A 16,340-nucleotide genomic window follows, 5' to 3' on the forward strand; every position below is an offset into this window, starting at 1 on the left:
TCTCTGAGCTGTAGGACAGGTCTCTCAGCTGTAGGACAGGTCTCTCAGCTGTAGGACAGGTCTCTCAGCTGTAGGACAGGTCTCTCAGCTGTAGGACAGGTCTCTCAGCTGTATTACAGGTCTCTGAGCTGTAGGACAGGTCTCTCAGCTGTATTACAGGTCTCTCAGCTGTAGGACAGGTCTCTCAGCTGTATGACAGGTCTCTCAGGTGGGTCCAGGTGTACTGACCCTGTGTTTCTGCAGGTAAGCGTCACATCCAGCAACTCGGCAGTCAGCTGCAGCTCAACCAGCACTGTCTGGACACAGCCTTCAACTTCTTCAAGCTCGTAGTCAGCAAACATCTGACCCGTGGGCGCAAGATGGAGCACGTCATCGCTGCCTGCCTCTACCTGGTGTGTCGCACTGAAGGAACACCTCGTATCCTAGCCACAGTCTTTGTCATGTGAAAAGCATGCAGTATCTGCCGATAATGGTCCTGCAGACAAAATCCGAAAGGTTTTCTTTATGTTGTTGGAACAAGTTATAAATACGGTGAAATAATCAAGATTTAACTCTTTTTTTTACCTTTTAAATAATAGTCACGAATCAGTCTGATTACCTGCAGATCCAAATGTTCCTGACCAGTGAAACCAATCTTTCCAGAACCATTACCTCAGGGAAACCTTTGACCTGGTTTAGGTTTTATTAGTCTGAACTTGTTCTACTCCTGAACGAAGCATCAGACATGCTGCTGGACCTGAGTGACCTGCTGCAGGTACCTGGGACTCCAGACCTCTGACCTCCCTCCTGACCTCTGACCTCCCCCAACCCCTGACCTCCTCCTGACCTCTGACCTCATCCTGACCCCTGACCTCCTCCTGACCTCTGACCTTGCATCCATCCGTCCTGTTTTCTGTCTGCAGGTAAACGTTTACATTCTGGGAAAGACATTCCTGCTGTTGGCGAGGGAGCTCTGCATCAACGCACCGGCCATCGGTGAGACTTCCTGTCCCAGCTCCCGTGTAGAACAGGTGGATCTATCAACCCTGGTATTACCTGACACGATCAGGAAGAACCAGGACAACACCTGTTGTGCAAAGTCTCTTCTGTCTCACCTGCTTAAGCTTTAACTCCTTCAAAGTTGTCTCAGGTGTCTTTGGTGGTCTCTCACACCATAGTCCTTCCTGTCTCTCAGTTTGTGAATACGACCTGCTCTCTGTAGATTTACACACGCTCCATATTCTAGATGATGGATTTAACAGAACTCCTGGGGATGTTTAGGCCTCAAAGAAAGCTGAATGAACACAGGAAACCAGCGGTGTTGTTTTTGACTGCCATTTTAATTTTAGTCTGAGTCTTTTGAACAAAAATACTTCTTAGTTTTAGTCAGTTTTAGTTATTTCTATATTTAATGGTTTTAGTCGAGTTTTAGTCAACGAAAACAAAAAAAATTGTTTAGTTTTAGTCTTGAAAAAAAGACAACATATTAGTCTTTACAAATTAATTTGAGTAATTTGTGTCAACATTTGTGAATTTGTGTTAATCTAAAAATGCCCAAATCAAAAACATTCCCACGTTGTGGCTTTATTTCTCAGAATTTGCTAAAGTGCAATGAACATACACAATGCACATGCCCAATATTATAAGCAAAAAAGGAGAACACACACGTTCAACTCAAACTTGTCAGCCAGGATGATGAAGATGCATCTTATTTATAAAAACAAACGTCATGTAGTCCTAAACTTAGTAGACTATTAAACTTGTGCGAACGAGTGTTTACATGCACCAGGCTTTTATTCAGAACAGAAGCAGTGACATGCACAGTTGCTAACTCTCCCTGCCAAAAACAAAAACAAAAAAAAAATACACAGAAAAGAGTTTTACTTTCGTCATGAACGTAAACAAAACAGCTTCTGAGCTCAGAATGGACCTGCTACAGCTGTTAATAATGGTGGAGACGTTACTCCCTGGTTACAGGTCACGGATGGACTTTTTTTTCTTTTCTTTTTTTTTTTTTTGCGAAGCGGCGCAGGCTGTGAGAGAACAGGAGGATATGTTCTGTGCTGCTGTGTGTGCGCCTGTGTGTAATAGCGCTGCTGTCCCTCCCTCCACTCTGCATTCTAAATGATTGACAGACCACCGACTAACATTTTCGTTGCAGTCTCGTCTCGTCAACCAAAACTCACACACGTTTCATCACGTCTTAGTCATCAAAGAGTCATGTTTATTTTGTTACCGTCACGTTATTGTCATGAAAAAAGGGGGCGTCAAATGAAAGTATATTGTCATCGTTAAAGAAAACAACACTGGAAACCAGTTCAGTTCTGGAAGTTATCACCTTACAGGGCCGGGCCAACATACTCAGGATTTTGGGTCAATGGTATTTGGCTACGTAGTGTTCACAAGCAGACAGTTTTAACAATATTAAGACAATAAGACGTTTGCTGTGACTTGGCGCTATATAAATAAACCGAATTCAATTGAATAATGAGACCCCCCCACCGAGAACTCGTGGAAATGACATGTCTCATATAGGGAAGTCCTACAAGCTTAAATGTAAAACATTGGTTGTCTTGATTTAGTGCAATGTGTATGACTAAAAAGAGCCAAGGCAGTTACTGTTCTTCCTAAAATCACAATATTTTAATCACTGTAGTATAGATAAAAGATTTCACATTGATCTTAAAAATATTTCAATATAAAAGTATCAAAATTTGAATGTGTTTGTGTAGTTCTGTTAAGATTCGATAAAAAAAATACAACTCTAATTCCAGTGAAGTTGAGAAATTGTCTAAATCAAATAAAAACAGAATAGGATGACTTGCAAATCCTTTTCAACCTATTTTCAACTGAATACACTACAAAGACAAGATATTTAATGTTCAAATGGATGAACTTTGATGTCCATCTGTCCGTTTTCTTCCTATTTTCCGGGGTCGGGTCACAGGGGCAGCAGCCTAAGAAGAGAAACCCAGACCTCCCTCTCCCCAGCCACTTGGACCAGCTCCTCTGGGGGAATCCCAAGGCGTTCCCAGGCCAGCCGAAAAACATAGTCCCTCCAGCGTGTCCTGGGTCTCCCCCCAGTGGGACGTGCCCAGAACACCTCACCAAGGAGGCATCCAGGAGGCATCCTAACCAGATGCCCGAGCTACCTCAACTGGTTCCTCTTGACGTGGAGGAGAAGCGGCTCTACTCTGAGTCCCTCCTGGATGACTGAGCTTCTCACCCTCTCTCTAAGGGAGAGCCCAGACACCCTGCAAAGGAAATTAATTTCAGCCTCTTGTATCTGTAATCTCATACTTTTTGTTATTACCCAAAGCTCGTGACCATAGATGAGGGTTGGAACACCCAGGGTCCTTAGGCTTCCTCATGGAAAGATATGCTGGTGGGATTGAGGAGGTATACAAAGTATTCTGCCCACCGACCTACAACGTCCCAAGTTGAGGTCAGCAGTGCACCGTCTGGGTCTGCCAGGTCTGACCGGCATCTTCCCCCACCATCAGAGCCAACTCACCACCAGGTAGTGGTCAGTTGACAGCTCTCCCTGTCTTCAACTGAGTGTCCAAGACATGCGGTCGCAGATCAGATGAGACGACAACAACAAAGTCGATCATCGAACTGCAGCTTAGGGTGTCCTGGTGCCAAGAGCACATATGGACACCCTTATACTTAAACATGGTGTTCGTTATGGACAATCCATGACGAACACAGAAGTCCGATAACAAAACACCACTCAGGTTCAGATCGGGGGGGTTCCCTCCCAATCACACCCCTCCGGGTCTCACTGTCATTGTCTACATGAGTGTTAAAGTCCCCCAGCAAGATGAGGAGGTCCCCATCAGGAGCGCTCTCCAACACTCTATCCAAGAACTCCGAAAGGGTGGGTAATCTGAACTGTTGTTAGGCACATAAGCACAAACAACAGTCAGAACCCGTCCGCCCACACGTAGGCTGAGGGACGCTACCCTCTTGTTCACCGGGGTGGACCCCAACGTACAGGCACCAAGATGGGGGGCAATAAGTATGCCCACTCCTGCTCAGCGCCTCTCAGCATGGGCAACTCCAGAGTGAAAGAGTGTCCCCTCTCGAGGAGACTGGTTCCAGAGCCAGAGCGGTGCGTCGAGGTGAGTCCAACTATATTTAGTTGGAACCTCTCCACCTCACACACCAGCTCAGGCTCCTTCCCCACCAGAGAGGTAACATTCCACGTCCCTAGAGCCAGCTTCTCTAGCCAAGGATCAGACTTTGTTGTGTTTTTGCAAATATTTACTCACTTTTTTACTAACGGTGACCCCCAACTCCTTTCCTTCAGACCCCTGCCTCTACATCCCTCGCTTTGCTCACATGTTGGAATTTGGTGAGAAAACTCATGAAGTTTCCATGACGGCTCTTCGTCTTGTTCAGAGGATGAAGAGGGACTGGATGCACACTGGTCGCAGGCCTTCTGGTCTCTGTGGAGCTGGTACAATATGGATTTTGTCACCTTCCAACAGCACTCAGAAAATCACTTCAAATAAGACTCTTGATGTTGGATAAAGAGAAAGTTTCCTCCTCCTCTTCCTCAGCTCTCCTGGTCGCAGCTCGGATGCACAAGTTTCGTCGGTCAGTGAAGGACGTGATCGGTGTGGTGAAGGTGTGCCAGACAACTCTGAGGAAGAGGTGAGGGTTAAGAAGCTCACGTTGCACACAAGAACATCCCAGCTATCAGATTACAACATCCCTCTTCTTTCCCTGCAGATTAACAGAGTTTGAGGACACACCCACCAGTCAGCTGACCATCGATGAGTTCATGAGAGTAGATTTGGAGCAGGAGTGTGACCCCCCTTCCTTTACTGCAGGACAGCACAAAGTCAAGATGCAGCAGGTAGATCTTCTGGTTTCTGATTGGCTGTGGCAGCTAACCAATGAATGTGCTCAGAATTCCTAATCGTAAATAAATACATTTCAAAACAGAAATGGTAAAATATTACTAAGAAAAGCTGGTGATGACTGAATGTCACTTTTCTTATTTAAAGTCCAACATCCACCTTTCCTTCAGATTACATATTCAGTGAAATATAACAAACAAAAATATTCAGTAAAATATAAAAAAATTAAATATCCAGTGAAATATAACTAATGAAATAACAAACATAACAAATATCAAGTGAAACGTAACTAATAAAAGCAGTGGCGGGCAGCACTAATTCAAATTTTGGTTGCGCATTTTCTAAGGCGCTAGTCAATTTATTTAGGTCCGCAAGTTCAAAAGCACATGTGCTCAATGAAACTTAGCAGAAGCTAAATATAAAGTGCAAGATTATCCCCCTTTACCAGAAAATATTCAGATAAGAGATAAATCAGCACTTTACTGCCATCTAGTGGAAAGATCTTTTTCTTCCACAGATTGGCACGTGTCGTTGCAGTTTAGGGAGGTGATTTGTCAAAACAGATTTTTAAATCATGGTGTTAAAACAAAGAAATAGTTGTGGATTGCTAGTTCTGCTGCTTCTTGGTCATTTTCTTATGTTTCTGATAGAGCTTCAGTAAGAAACATGAAGATATATTAGTAATTTTAAACTGTTTGTTGTAAAAATGAAGCAATACATTCTGGGTAGGCTACAGGACAAAGAACAGGAACCCATTCTTTTCAAAATAAGTGCGTGAATTTAAACTGTTCTGTGTTTCTTTATTTATTATTATTTCTTTATTTAATATTTATTGCTGCGATGTCCTTCAGAGAGGAGGTAAAAACTGCACAGCTGAGCATGGTTCTGTAGATCAGAACCGCAGGCGGATTGTTACCCAGTGAAGTAACTCCAGTTGCTTCCTGCCATGCAAAGAATTGTGGGAACTCTCTACTAAATGAAAACTGTAACCAAGAAGGACAGTAAGGCAGAGTATAAAGCTCTGTGAAAACGTTGACTGAGGGAGGGGTCGTGGTTTCCACACAGTGGAGCTCCATTGTGATGATGAAGATGATAATATGATGAAGTTTTAATGAATTATGTGGCTACAAAATGTAGTGAGTTTAGATGGCTCTCTCTCTTTACTTTAGACAATATTGACAACTTGTAGCGTTAATTGCGATTAGCACTACTCATTTCTAAATTTAGAAAGTGCAAATCCACACATCATTTAAAGAAATTAGTAAAACCCCTAAAGCACAAAGGGGAACTTTAGGTCCGCAATTAGCGCATTTATGCTTTAGGGAACTAGTGCTCACCACTGAAGAAAATAACAAACATAATAAATATAAGGTGAAATATAACTAATAACTAATAAAGTAATAAACAATAGTGGGCAGCACTAATCTAAAAATTAGTTCCACTAGCCCTAAAACACTAACTCAAATATTTAGGTCCCCTAATTGTAAAGCACTAATGCACTGCTCTCTTAATACCTATCATTGACATCCCACAGCCGTATTTGGGTTCATATATTGTCACCTACTTGATAAGTGACACACAAACGCCGGGTTGCACATAAAATTTTTGGTCTGGTTCTTAAGGGAGAACCAGGGGTTGTTGCTTGGTGCTCATATTTTCCTTAACTCATTTAACACATTTATCTAGAGGGGCGTCAGGGCATTTATTATCGCCCTGTTCTGTTTTATGACGCCTTCTATCAGCTGGCAGTGTCTCGGGACATCATGCCAAATCAGAGTTTTTTTGTTTTGTTTTGTTTTTTTACTCTGCAGACATTTTGTAAACTACCTAAGTGGCCAGTGGGCTGACCCATGGGCATATCTGAACATTTCATGTTTAAATGTCTGTTAGATTACACATGACCCTGAGATTTACAGCTCCTGTAGTTTGACCTTCTAGATCTTTGGCCTTGTTCAAAGCAGCTTTCCACACTCTCCAGAACAAGCAGCAAAAATCTGTCTTTTGCACAGAACAAATGTTTTGTTTGTTAGACTGTTTTTTAAAAGGCTATTTTATTCAAAAAGATTATACTTAGATGGTTTCAACTCATTTAACATTATTTATTCTTGACCGGCATCCTCCCCCGCCAGCAGATCCAACTCACCACCAGGTAGTGGTCAGTTGACAGCTCTGCCCCTCTCTTCACCCGAGTGTCCAAAACATGCGGCCGCAGATCAGATGAGACAACAACAAAGTCGATCATCGAACTGCGGCCTATGGACACCCTTATGTTCGAGCATGATGTTTGTTATGGACAATCTATGATGAGCACAGAAGTCCAGTAACAAAACACCGCTCGGGTTCAGATCGGGGGAGCCGTTCCTCAGTGACCCCTCCAGGTCTCACTGTAAGTTGCCCATGTGAGCGTTGAAGTCCCCCAGCAAGACAAGGGAGTCCCCATCAGGAGCGCTCTCAATTCAATTCAATTCAGTTCAGTTCAGTTCAGTTTATTTATATAGCACCAAGTCACAACAACTGTTGTCTCAGGGCAATGTACATAAGACAAAACTATAAGTCTAAGAAGCCAGCAGACTGCGCCAAATCTTCGCTTGGTCACAGTCTCCATCCTGAGCAGCACACTGGCAGCAGCGGAGAGGAAAAACTCCCCCTTAACAGGAGGAAACCTCCAGCAGAACCAGGCTCAGGACAGGCGGCCATCTGCCTCGACCCGCAGGTTGGGGGACAGGAAAGAGACGCAGACGAACACAGGACTGGCCCAGGTGCATTTTCCTCTGGAAGAGAGACAAAGAAAACACATTTTATTGATAGAAATAATTATAACAAACACGTAGAGGAGAGTGACTAAAAATAATAGCAGAGTGAGGAGATGCGCTCAGTTTGTCCTTCAGCAGTCCACGCCTATAGCAGCATAACTAATTAACATTAATAACTAAGGAATAAATCAGGAAATCTAAGTCTAACTATAAGATTAATCAAAAAGGAAAGTCTTCAGTCTAGTCTTAAAAGTAGACAGAGTATCAGCCTCACGGACAGAAACTGGAAGTTGATTCCACAAGGATTGGACCACCAGGGTCCTCGCCTTCGACCACTGCCCAACACACATTGCACCCGACCCCCACGGCCCCTCCCACAGGTGAGCCCATGGGAAGGGGGGCCTCTCCTCTTCGGGCTGTGCCCGGCCCGGCTTCATGGGTGAAAGCCCGACCACCAGGCGCTCGCCAATGTGCCCCACCTCCAAGCCTGGCTCCAGAGTGGGGTCCCGGTGACCCGCAGCTGGGTGAGGAAACACTCAGTCCATTCATGGCACACATTATAGGGGTCTTTGGGCTGCACTTCGTCTGATCCCTCACCTAGGACCGGTTTGCCTTGGATGACCCTACCGGGGGCATAAAGCCCCTTACAACATAGCTCCTAGGCTCACTGGGACACTCAAACCTCTCCACCACGATAAGGTGGCAGCCCAGTGAGAGGAATATAAATAATAACTAATAAAATAACAAACATTATAAATATCAAGTGAAGTATAATGAATAAAATAATAAACACAACAAATATCAAGTGAAATATACCTAATAAAATCACAAACATAACAATAAACACCTATGTTCTGTTGCAAATGTTGAAAAGTAACAAACTGGTTTTAAAGCTGTTTCAATCAGTTCTTTGGAAACAGCTTTTCACTACCATACATGGGGTTGTGACATCACACCAGGGACCTGGTCATGCGAGACCACCGTATTTGTATTACACAAGGTCACTGCAGGTCGTTTCCTTCTTTTCAATAGTGCCGTGGAGTCCAAACCTCCTCAGACAGAGATGAAAAAGAAAACCAGTCTGAGACAAAGGGAGGATTTTGACGAGGAAGTAGTTGATCCAATATTTGTTTCAAAAGATGGAAGAGAAGATGAGTGCACTAAGGACCACTCGGGTGGGGGGGGGGGGGGTACAGCACCCTCACCTGGTCCAGTTATCTGCTGATTAGGCCAACAGAACCAAGCATCAACAGGATGTTGGTGTCTTTTGTGAACAGTAGCACATACCAGTCGGTGTTTTCAAGCCACTTCTCTTTTGATGAATCTTGTTGTGGAGCTGTCTCTTCTTATGGTCATGGCGACTCCCACCACATACAAAACAGGTTCAGATCAACAGTTCTTTCTTCATCACTTACATCAGTCCATCCATTCATAGTGAAGTGCTACTTTCCCCACCTCAGCTGCCGGATGGTTTGCCAGGATCTCATCAGAACCAGTGGAGAGTGTGTCCAAGACCTCACCAAACTTTTGCCTCATTATCATCCAAGGCTGCAGTCTGCTTGGTCCACTGATACTCGTTAGCTACTTGTATCATCACAGCTGTCTTCACTTTCCACTTACCCTGTCACTCTATTACTGGCTCATTTCCTCCACTCCCTCATCCAGTCATTGTTTGGTCATGTTCATGTTCATCTCGTGTGCTCAAGTGCTTATCTTTGTTTGTGCCGCCATGCCTGCGTTCCCAGCAAACTCTCACTACACATTTGTGTCTACCAGGTCTGTCCGGCATCTTCCCCCACCATCTGATCCAACTCACTACCAGGTGGTGATCAGTTGACATCTCAGCTCCTCTCTTCACCTGAGTGTCCAAAACATATGACCATAGATCAGATGACACAAGTCAGTCATTAATCTATGACCTAGGGTGTCCTGGTGCCACGTGCACTTATGGACACCCTTATGTTCGAACATGGTGTTTGTGATGGACCAACTGTGACTAGCACAGACGTCCAACAACAGAACAATGCTCAGGTTCAGATCGGAGAGGCCGTTCCTCCCAATCACGCCTCTCCAGGTCACACTGTTGTTACCCACGTGGGCATTGAAGACCCCCAGCAGAATAAAGGATTCCCCAGCTGGAGCACCTTCCAGCACCCCTGATAAGGACTCCAAGAAGGCTGGGTACTCTGAACTGCAGTTTGGTGCGTAAACACAAATGACCATCAGAGCCCGTCCCCCCACCTGAAGGCACAGGGAAGCTACCCTCTTATCTACTGGGGTAAACACCAACACCACAGGCACCAAGTCAGGGGGCCAAAAGTAGACCCACACCAGCTCGGCCCCTCTCACCATGGGCAACTCCAGAGAAAAGTCCAGCGTCTCTTGAGGAGATCGGTTCCAGAGACCATGCTGTGTGTTGAGGTGAGTCCAACTATATCTAGCTGGTACCTCTCAACCTCACGCACAAGTTCAGGCTCCTTCCCCACCAGAGAGGTGACGTTCCAGGTCCCAAGAGCCAGCTTTGGTAGGCCAGGGTCAGAGCGCCAAGGCCATGGCTTTTGGCTACTGCCCATGGCATCATACTCCTGACTCATATGGGCCCTCCTGCAGGTGGTGGACAGGAAGGAAGGCAAACCCGTGTAGCTCATTCAGGCTGAACCTTCATAGGTAGAGACCCAGCCACCAGGCACTCATGGACTACTCCCTCTCCCAGGCCTGGCTCCATGGTGGGACCCTATTCAAAAATACTTTATTGATCCCAAAGGGAAATTGCAGACAAGGGACACAATTTTAGATAAACAGTTATTTCCTCTTCATCACTTGCAAATCAGTCATCATAGACATCTTCTAAATCACTTGAGCTTTCTCCACTGAAACCATCCTCCTCATGCGGAACACACCCTCCTGTCTGTGCCGGTCCCTGGTGTGATGTCATCAACTCTGGTCTTTATAGACTAAACACAAAATCTTAGAAGTCAAAAAGAACATATTCTTTGATGTGTGACTTGGTACAGAAGTGTTAAACTGATCAATTCTAAATGTTCTCTGGATCAGTAGATCTTACTGAAGTGTTTTTATCTGCAGCTCGAGCAGGAACTGGCCAAGAAACTTGATGAAGTACAAGGTCAGTTCCTAGAATCCTTTCTGACATCTGAAACCTTTCGAACTGACCTGTTAGAAACTTTAAAAACTGGACCTTTCTGTTCTCATTTGCTTTCTGTTGCTACTATTTTGTCAGGAGAAATCAGCTGCTTCAAAGATGAAATAGAAACAGAGTTGGAGAAGAGTCGCCCCAAACTGAGAGGAGTCTACGCCGCCTACACCAAAGAAACAGGTTGGTGCTTCTCTACTCCTGCAGACTAACTGCAGTTCTGTGTGTAACCTGTTCACCTCAGCTAATCCTCAGAAGCAGCTTCAGAAGTGTTTCTAGCAAGAAGTCCAAAAGTCTCAGGAGTTCAAAGAAATATTTGTTTGTCTGAAACACACTTAGGAGGTCATTACTTCTCTTCACCAGTATCAAAAACAGTCTGCAGGACTTGGAGTGCAGAACTTGTTTCTTTAGGACTTGGTGTGCAGGACTTGGTGTGCAGGACTTGGTGTGCAGGACTTGGTTCTTTAGGACTCAGTCTGTAGGATTTGGTGTGCAGGACTTGGTCTGTAGGTCTTGGTTTACAGGACTTGGTGAGCAGAACTTGGTCTTCAGGACTTGTTTTTTTAGGATGTGGTATGTAGGACTTGGTGTGCAGGACTTGGTTTTTTAAGACTTGGTCTGTAGAACTTGGTCTTCAGGACTTGGTTCTATATATGCAAGGATAATAAATTAAAAATAATTCTATTTTAATTCTATTTTATAATATAAAGATTATCTTTATAGTATAAAATACAATAAACTGAATAGAACTAACTAGAAACTAAATAGCCAAACTCGATGGAAAACAGTTAGTTGGGAGTTAAGCATACCTCCTCTTGTGGTGCACCACTCGACCCGTCTCTGGGTTCCAAAGGTAGAAATGTTAAATGACCCTTCTCTGGGAAGACAGACAATAAATCATATTATTTTTCTATTATCATTACTTCCTCTTTTAAATTGCCCCACAAATCAATCCAACCAATCACGGTTTTGCCATGCGCCGCCCACACACCAACTCTACCAATCATGTTTATACCAAACCTGCTCCACACAAAGAGCTCGGCCGATCACGAGTAGGATAAACTCCGCCCACACAGCAAGAAACTCCCCCATGTACTGCAGAGAGCCCTGCTTAAAATCTTTTGGTTTGTAAGAGACGCGTAAGACCTGAGCATAGGTAGCAGCAGAAGTTAGAAGCCTTGGTTTTAATCTTCTGATTAGACTCTGGGCCACATACACACAGTGGCTCTGAGCAGGGCATGGAGTTTTTAGATCTGACAAATAAACCTTTTAACTGAAAACTGAACTTGGTTTCTGCACAATTATTCAGGCATCCAGTGTTTGAACGCTTCCTAACAGTCGTATTAGATCTTTAAAATGTCAGACTTCCTGCTCTGTTCTTATATTTCAGATTTTTATTTTTTGTTCTTTAGAACCTTTTTTCTGTTTCTCTGCTAACTTTCCTTCTTTTTCAAAGCTCTGAATGAAAGCAGGAATTGTTCTCTATTTACCTTCTTTTTCAGAGGGGTAACTCTGCCATCGCTTGTATGCATTGAGTTTGTAACATTTTTATTAAAATAAGAAGTGAGGATATTCAATCACCCGTACCCTCCCTGTGCTACATGTCAGAACCAGACTCACAACCTTATTTCTGGTTTCAGCCCCTGAGGAGGAAGAGGTCCTGTCCTCCGCATCTGACCCAGAAGAGATGGAGGAAACCGAGCTGCGGGCGGCCACTCAGCAACTGGCCCAGGACTTCCTGTGCCAGGTGATTCAGGAAGAAGAGGGGCAGGGCAAGACAGCAGATGAAGGTTTCTGTGAACAAGAGGTGGAGCCAGAAAAGTTTGGGACAAGGACACATGCTCAGGTCACCCCTCTGTCTATCATCCTGGGAAAGCTGCCAGGCCAGTCCAGGCCAGGCCTCCAGGAAAGCCTTCAATTCTTGGACGAGTCAGAAACAGGTCTGAAAGCAGATGGTGAGCATAAATCCTTCATCATGACATCAGCCTGGCTACATTATCCACACAAAGTCCTTACAATTTAGAGTTCCCAAAGAGGAAATGGTCCTGAGCTCTGTTACAGAGGGTCTTCTGTGCATTTAATGTGTGGACACAAATATGTTAACCCCCTAACCCCCTTAGCATCATTCACCACCAAACAGGAAGTAGTTTCAAACACTTGAGAGCTAATTGTTTGTTTCAGACGAGTCGTCACAGAATGGGGAGCTGGACCTGAAAGGAATCGACGATCAGGAGATTGAAAAGGTAAGCTGAGGTTTCACCTGGGTCAGAGGGACGTTGACAGGAAGTCCTTACATGTGCGTCCGAGTTTGGACTTTCATTGTGAAAGGCAATGGGTGCTTCTGTCTGCAGTACATCCTGAATGAGCAGGAGGTTCAAGTGAAGACAGAGCTGTGGATGAAACAGAATGAAGAGTACCTGAAGGAGCAGAAAGGTGGGCGAGTCATGTGACCAATCACCTGATCCCATGGCCAAGTCTGAACAAATCTGATGGCTGATTGGTTGTTTGTGTTTACAGAGAAGGAAGAGAGAATAAACAAGGAGAAGGAGCAGGGCACATACAAGGAGAGGGTGAGTAAACCATGGGGTCTCCCAGCCTCCAATGCAGGGACTCAAACCCTATTTTGACCTCCGCCTGCACTGTGTCTGCTGCAGAAGAAGACATACAAGAAACGCGAGCAGATTGAGGCGTCGACCGCAGGCGAGGCCATTGAGAAGATGTTGGAGAAGAAGAAGATCTCCAGTAAGATCAACTACGAGGTCCTTAAAGACCTGAACGGGGTGACAGGAAGTCCCAGCACTGTGACCTCTAAGCCACTAGAGGGCACAGCCACAAGAAAACGACTCAGCCGCCGCCGCAGGAAGACCATCGAGGTCAACCCTGACCTTTCTGTCAATGCCACCATCATGGGCAAGAGGTAGTGGCCAACAGCGATCCCCCGCAGACAGGAAGTCACCAGCAGTCAGAGTCATCTTTTTTCTGCTCATGTTTCAGGTTCCGCCGCCTCATTTCTTCCACACCAAAGAAGAAGAAAACACCGCTCCAGGTACACACCTGTCTCGCTTGCAGGAAGCCGTCAGGAAGCAACAGTAACATGAATGTTCTCTGGTTTCAGGTGGAAACTGCTGTCACCATGACAACAGAAACAACAGAAGTTGAAGCGGCACCAGCTCCTGATGCTGTACCAGACTCAGACTCTGCAGCCCCAGCTGCTCTGCCCCCTGCTGAGGAGGAGGAGGAAGAGGAGGAAGAGGTGGAGGAAGTGGAGGAAGAGTGTGTGAGTGCACTGCAGCTTGTAGGAGGTCAGTCTGGGCTTTTATTCTGAAAATATTAAAACATATTAATCAAAATTATTATTGGTCAATTAATTGGTAAGATGTTAGGTTGAGTGGTTAGTTAATTAAATAAAATGTAACATTGTTGGTTGGTTGACTGTTTAGTTATGGTTAGTTAGTGGACATTGGTTGGTTGGTTGGTTGGTTGGTTGGTTGGTTGGTTGGTTGGTTGGTTGGTTGTATTGCTGGTAGTTGATTGGTTGGATGCTTGGTTGGTTGGTTGGTTGATTGTATTGTCGGTAGTTGGTTGGGTTGGATGCTTGGTTGGTTGGTTGGTTGTATTGTTCGTAGTTGACTGGGTTGGATGCTTGGTTGCTTGGTTGGTTGGTTGTATTGTCGGTAGTTGACTGGGTTGGATGCTTGGTTGGTTGGTTGTATTGTCGGTAGTTGATTGGTTGGAAGCCTGGTTGATTGGTTGATTGTATTGTCGGTAGTTGGTTGGTTAATTGGTTGGTTGGTAGTTGATTGGTTGGATGCTTGGTGGGGTGATCGTATTGCTGGTGGTTGGTTGGTTGGTTGGTTGGTTGGTTGGTTGGTTGGTTGGTTGGTTGATCGTGTTACTGGTAGTTGATTGGTTGGATGCTTGGTTGGTTGGTTGATTGTATTGTTGGTAGTTAATTGGGTTGGATGCTTGGTTGGTTGGTTGATTGTATTGCTGGTAGTTGATTGGTTGGATACTTGGTTGGTTGGTTGGTTGGTTGATTGTATTGTCGGTAGTTGGTTGGGTTGGATGCTTGGTTGGTTGGTTGATTGTATTGATGGTGGTTGGTTGGTTGGTTGGTTGGTAGTTGATTGGTTGGATGCTTGGTTGGTTGGTTGGTAGTTGATTGGTTGGATGCTTGGTTGGTTGATTGGTTGGTTGATCGTATTGCTGGTAGCTAGTTGGTTGGTTGGTTGGTTGGTTGGTTGGTTGGTTGGTTGATCGTATTGCTGGTAGTTGATTGGTTGGATGCTTGGTAGGTTGGTTGGTTGATTGTATTGTCGGTAGTTGATTGGGTTGGATGCTTGGTTGGTTGATTGTATTGTTGGTAGTTGATCGGGTTGGATGCTTGGTTGGTTGGTTGATTGTATTATTGGTAGTTGATTGGGTTGGATGCTTGGTTGGTTGGTTGATTGTATTATTGGTAGATGATTGGGTTGGATGCTTGGTTGATTGCATTGTTGGTTTGACGCATGGTTGGTTAATTGATGCGTTAATTACATGGTTAGTTTGTTGGTTGAATGGTTTATTGACTAATTGAGTTTGTGTTTTTCAGATTACGGTTGTGAGGAAGAGGAAGTGTTTGAGCTTCACCCCGCTGACCTTTGATCCAAGTGAATAACCTCCATTAAGGCTGAAGACATCGAAGCGATCATTTTCAGATCAATAACTGAATCGATCACAAAAGCATCAGGACACCTCAGTGTTTTTATTGATCACTGGTTGATGTATCGATAGTTTGTCTGTCTGTCTGTTCGTTTGTTTGTTTGTTTGTTTGTTGATGTAAAATTTGGATCTACAGAAGCCCAACAGGACCAAAACCACTGGACTTCATGTTTTTGGTTCTGCTGGGCCTCCAAAGAAACCAGAGGCCTATTGCACGAAACTAGGATAAGGGATTAACCTGGGATTTTTGTGTAAACCTGAATTAATTAAGCCTTGAATCGGTTGCATTAACTACAAAGCACTTATGTCTCTGTGGTAACAAGTGCTCTGAAACTAACCTGGTCCCGAGCAGGTTTAAAGTGAAGCTTTTTTTAATCTGTTAATGTTTTTGAGCAGTAGAGTAATTTTACTGCAGAAAAATGTTTCTCTAACCAAGTTTTACAGTCTTATATCAGCTAAAAAGTGTTTTTGATCTTGTTTTTAGACCAATATACTAAACAAGATCAGAATATGTTGTATTATTAATCTTGTTAATCTGAAAAGTTTTTTTAACTTCGAGAAGTCTTACCAAGTGCAACTGTCAAACTGCAGCTTATTAATTATTATTAATTTGAAAAGGGTCTAATCTAGTATTTTTAACTTATTTTTAGATGGCTAATTTTTGCAGTGTCTGATCAGAAATCAGTTCTTCATACACTTATTAAATTTATTCTTTTTTTTTCTTTGCATTTCAATATTACAGAGTAAATATATTTATTTAATTTATTTATCAGCTTATCCATGAAAAAGAATAATTAAAAAAAGACTTAACCTTTAAAATAATATGACAAGTCCCCCCTTTTTTGTGCCTACTACAGGCCACCCACCTCCACCTCCCCAACACACACG

The 16,340-nt window shown here is 44.1% G+C and overlaps 1 protein-coding gene across 12 annotated transcripts in view; it reads left to right on the forward strand.

Moving 5' to 3' along the window:
- Positions 1-15,842, forward strand: part of brf1b (BRF1 general transcription factor IIIB subunit b) — a 43,281-nt gene extending 27,439 nt beyond the window's left edge. For 11 of the 12 annotated variants that reach the window (XM_014022628.1, XM_014022623.1, XM_014022624.1 and 8 more), the window contains 16 exons: positions 244-417; positions 723-754; positions 903-975; positions 4,292-4,441; positions 4,545-4,638; positions 4,717-4,843; positions 10,685-10,724; positions 10,839-10,934; positions 12,392-12,706; positions 12,933-12,994; positions 13,103-13,184; positions 13,269-13,321; positions 13,406-13,668; positions 13,746-13,797; positions 13,867-14,053; positions 15,343-15,842. In XM_014022628.1, the coding sequence (XP_013878082.1) occupies positions 244-417; positions 723-754; positions 903-975; positions 4,292-4,441; positions 4,545-4,638; positions 4,717-4,843; positions 10,685-10,724; positions 10,839-10,934; positions 12,392-12,706; positions 12,933-12,994; positions 13,103-13,184; positions 13,269-13,321; positions 13,406-13,668; positions 13,746-13,797; positions 13,867-14,053; positions 15,343-15,395 (1,853 nt within the window). In that variant the 3' untranslated portion in view covers positions 15,396-15,842. Of the gene's footprint in view, positions 1-243; positions 418-722; positions 755-896; positions 976-4,291; positions 4,442-4,544; positions 4,639-4,716; positions 4,844-10,684; positions 10,725-10,838; positions 10,935-12,391; positions 12,707-12,932; positions 12,995-13,102; positions 13,185-13,268; positions 13,322-13,405; positions 13,669-13,745; positions 13,798-13,866; positions 14,054-15,342 lie in introns of all 12 variants that reach the window. The other variant, XM_014022629.1, reaches the window with a different exon arrangement.
- The last annotated feature ends 498 nt before the right edge of the window (positions 15,843-16,340 follow it).

This window comes from Austrofundulus limnaeus, unplaced genomic scaffold (assembly GCF_001266775.1).
Source record: "Austrofundulus limnaeus strain Quisiro unplaced genomic scaffold, Austrofundulus_limnaeus-1.0 Scaffold337, whole genome shotgun sequence".
NCBI classification, from domain to species: Eukaryota; Metazoa; Chordata; class Actinopteri; order Cyprinodontiformes; family Rivulidae; genus Austrofundulus; species Austrofundulus limnaeus.